This window comes from Branchiostoma belcheri, unplaced genomic scaffold (assembly GCF_001625305.1).
Source record: "Branchiostoma belcheri isolate BF01 breed outbred unplaced genomic scaffold, Haploidv18h27 scaffold874, whole genome shotgun sequence".
NCBI lineage: Eukaryota > Metazoa > Chordata > Leptocardii > Amphioxiformes > Branchiostomatidae > Branchiostoma > Branchiostoma belcheri.
In genome coordinates, this window is record NW_017804547.1 from 1 (window position 1) to 2,247 (window position 2,247).

A 2,247-nucleotide genomic window follows, 5' to 3' on the forward strand; every position below is an offset into this window, starting at 1 on the left:
AAACTAAAACAACATTGCAGCCTAATAATACAGTGTAAAAAAAGTCTGAATTTTTTTCTATGTTTTAATGCATAGCATAGAAAAGAGGCAAAGCAAAACGACTATATTATTATTGCCAAGATTCATATATTTCTGCTTGAAAGTTTTTAGTGGAGTACTTGATGCATTGTCTATTTCTTTAGTTGGAAGCATTTGGTCTGATTGTTTTCTCAGGCAACCTCCCATGTATAGCAGCCAAGACCTAGGGACCACATCTTCATATATTGCAGTTTAAGGTCAATCACTCATTAAACCATCTTTCATGTGCAGGGCTTTCTTGTCAGCAGGGTGCCTGCATCTCACTCTTCAAAGCACGGTTGGTGGAGGCCTTGTGTATCCCCCACCTAGGCATCCTCGCCCACTGAAGACTGATCAAGGATTCCAGTCCAGATGGAGGTTAGTGCTGGGGGACTATAACAGGATAAGAACAATCTTGCTCACCAGCCAGGACATGGACAGGACATGGAGGACATGCCGCACTGCTACGCCGGGTCATCAGGGCCAAGGCCAAGATAAGACCCGAGGAGCCAAGGGGCCTCATGAACTTTGAGTTGAATTTCATCCCGGATGACTTCCTCCGCTACAACATCCCCGTGATAGGACGCCAGTGGCAACGTAGACTGTTCGCCACCCAACAACAACTAGACATCTTGGCCACGGCGCGCAGCTGGTACATCGACGGCACGTTCAAGGTTGTTCGGCCACCCTTCGTGCAGATGTTGTCCGTCCACGCCTTCCTCCGCAGTGGTGGTCAGATCAAACAGGTGGGAATAGAATTTTTAAAAGAATTTCATTGTATGGTCATTTTTTTTTAAATACTGAGTTGCTAATCATGAAGATTAACTGATACTACTATGATGGAGAGAAGCAGGAGCATGTAATATTTCTGAAGTATTAAGTCTGCTCATACATCATGAATACCAATGTTTGTCCTGTAATGTAGGTCCCACTGGCATTTGCCCTCATGTCGGGCAAACACAAGGGAGACTACAGTACAGTCTTCAACGAGCTGCTGGACGCTCTGCCTGAGCACATCAGTGTTCAGGAGTGCGGCGTAGACTATGACGAGACCATGTGGCGTGTCATCCCCCAGATGCTGCCGCACGTGCACATCCGAAGCTGCAGCTTCCACTGGAAGTAGGCAGTGTGGAGGAAAGCCCATACATGGAGGATGAGGGAATCCACAGCCTGACAGAAACCACCTTGGCAGAGCTGTACCCCAGCATGAAGCTGTTGGCATCAGTACCGATGGTCATCCCAGTCAGCACTGCTGACAGTGAGAGGTCCTTCAGCAACCCCGAAGCGGGTCAAGACAATGACACCCTCAATGCTCTGCTGACCATCAGTATAGATGGCCCCAGTGTCAATGACTTGGACTTTAAGAGTGCAGTGACAGCCTGGGGGTCATGAGAAACAGAAGGATTGCTGTGTAATCATAATGGGACTGGATAAACTTTGATCGTCGATGAAGGTGATATGGAGACGTACTTTTGTACACGTACGTCATTTCTATGTAACAGTCAGTTGTAAGGACGGGAACACTAAACAGCTTTGGGCTGTTATCAACGAAATACTTGGTAGAAACACACGCAAAACCCTGTCAGAGACAGATGGAAGAATATACACAAAACCAACTGAAATAGCTGAATACTTCAATGAATATTTCATTAATAAAGTGGATAGTCTCACACAGGGAGGTGACAGACCTAGACGGTATAACAGCACCGATTGAGGACAAAATCATGGCATCCAAGACTGCGCTTTTTCTTTTCAAGAAGTAACAGTGAGCCAAGTCCAAAAGTTACTTCACTCTCTTCCATTTAGTAAATCCACAGGAATTGATACTATCGACGTTACTAAGAATCTCTGCAGACTACATATCAGGACCTCTGTGCCACATTTTCAATTCTTCATTCAGACAGGGAATATTTCCTACTCAGTGGAAACAGGCTAAGATCATCCCTCTCATAAAAAACAAAACTCTACCACTGGACGGACCCCTGCTTATCACATTGTGGAAAAAAACTCACTATTTTATTATGCACATAATTTCTTTATGTCGTTGAGGTCGACCCAGAATGACTCGCTTTGGAAGTTCGGGGAGAACAAAATCGGGCCCTCAACACGTTAGAAAAAGTTTGGACCGATGAAACCCGCCCGATGTTCCAGAGAAAGCAAGCACATACGACGTGGAAGGAGCTACTAATC

At 45.5% G+C, this 2,247-nt stretch overlaps 1 protein-coding gene across 1 annotated transcript; it reads left to right on the forward strand.

Moving 5' to 3' along the window:
* The first annotated feature begins 385 nt into the window (after nucleotides 1–385).
* LOC109487302 lies at nucleotides 386–1,245 on the forward strand. Its single transcript, XM_019791283.1, has 2 exons — nucleotides 386–803; nucleotides 983–1,245. The coding sequence occupies exons 1-2, from the start codon at nucleotides 579–581 to the stop codon at nucleotides 1,178–1,180; spliced, it is 423 nt and encodes a 140-aa protein (XP_019646842.1). The 5' UTR covers nucleotides 386–578; the 3' UTR covers nucleotides 1,181–1,245.
* Nucleotides 1,246–2,247: the final 1,002 nt, after the last annotated feature.

What these genes read in the sequence shown, in the direction of transcription:
- LOC109487302 (XM_019791283.1), top strand. Translation starts at nt 579, where the DNA reads ATGAACTTTGAGTTGAATTTCATCCCGGATGACTTCCTCCGCTACAAC. An exon ending in GTGGTGGTCAGATCAAACAG is followed by an intron (nt 804 to 982) that starts GTGGGAATAGAA and finishes CCTGTAATGTAG; the next exon opens with GTCCCACTGGCATTTGCCCT.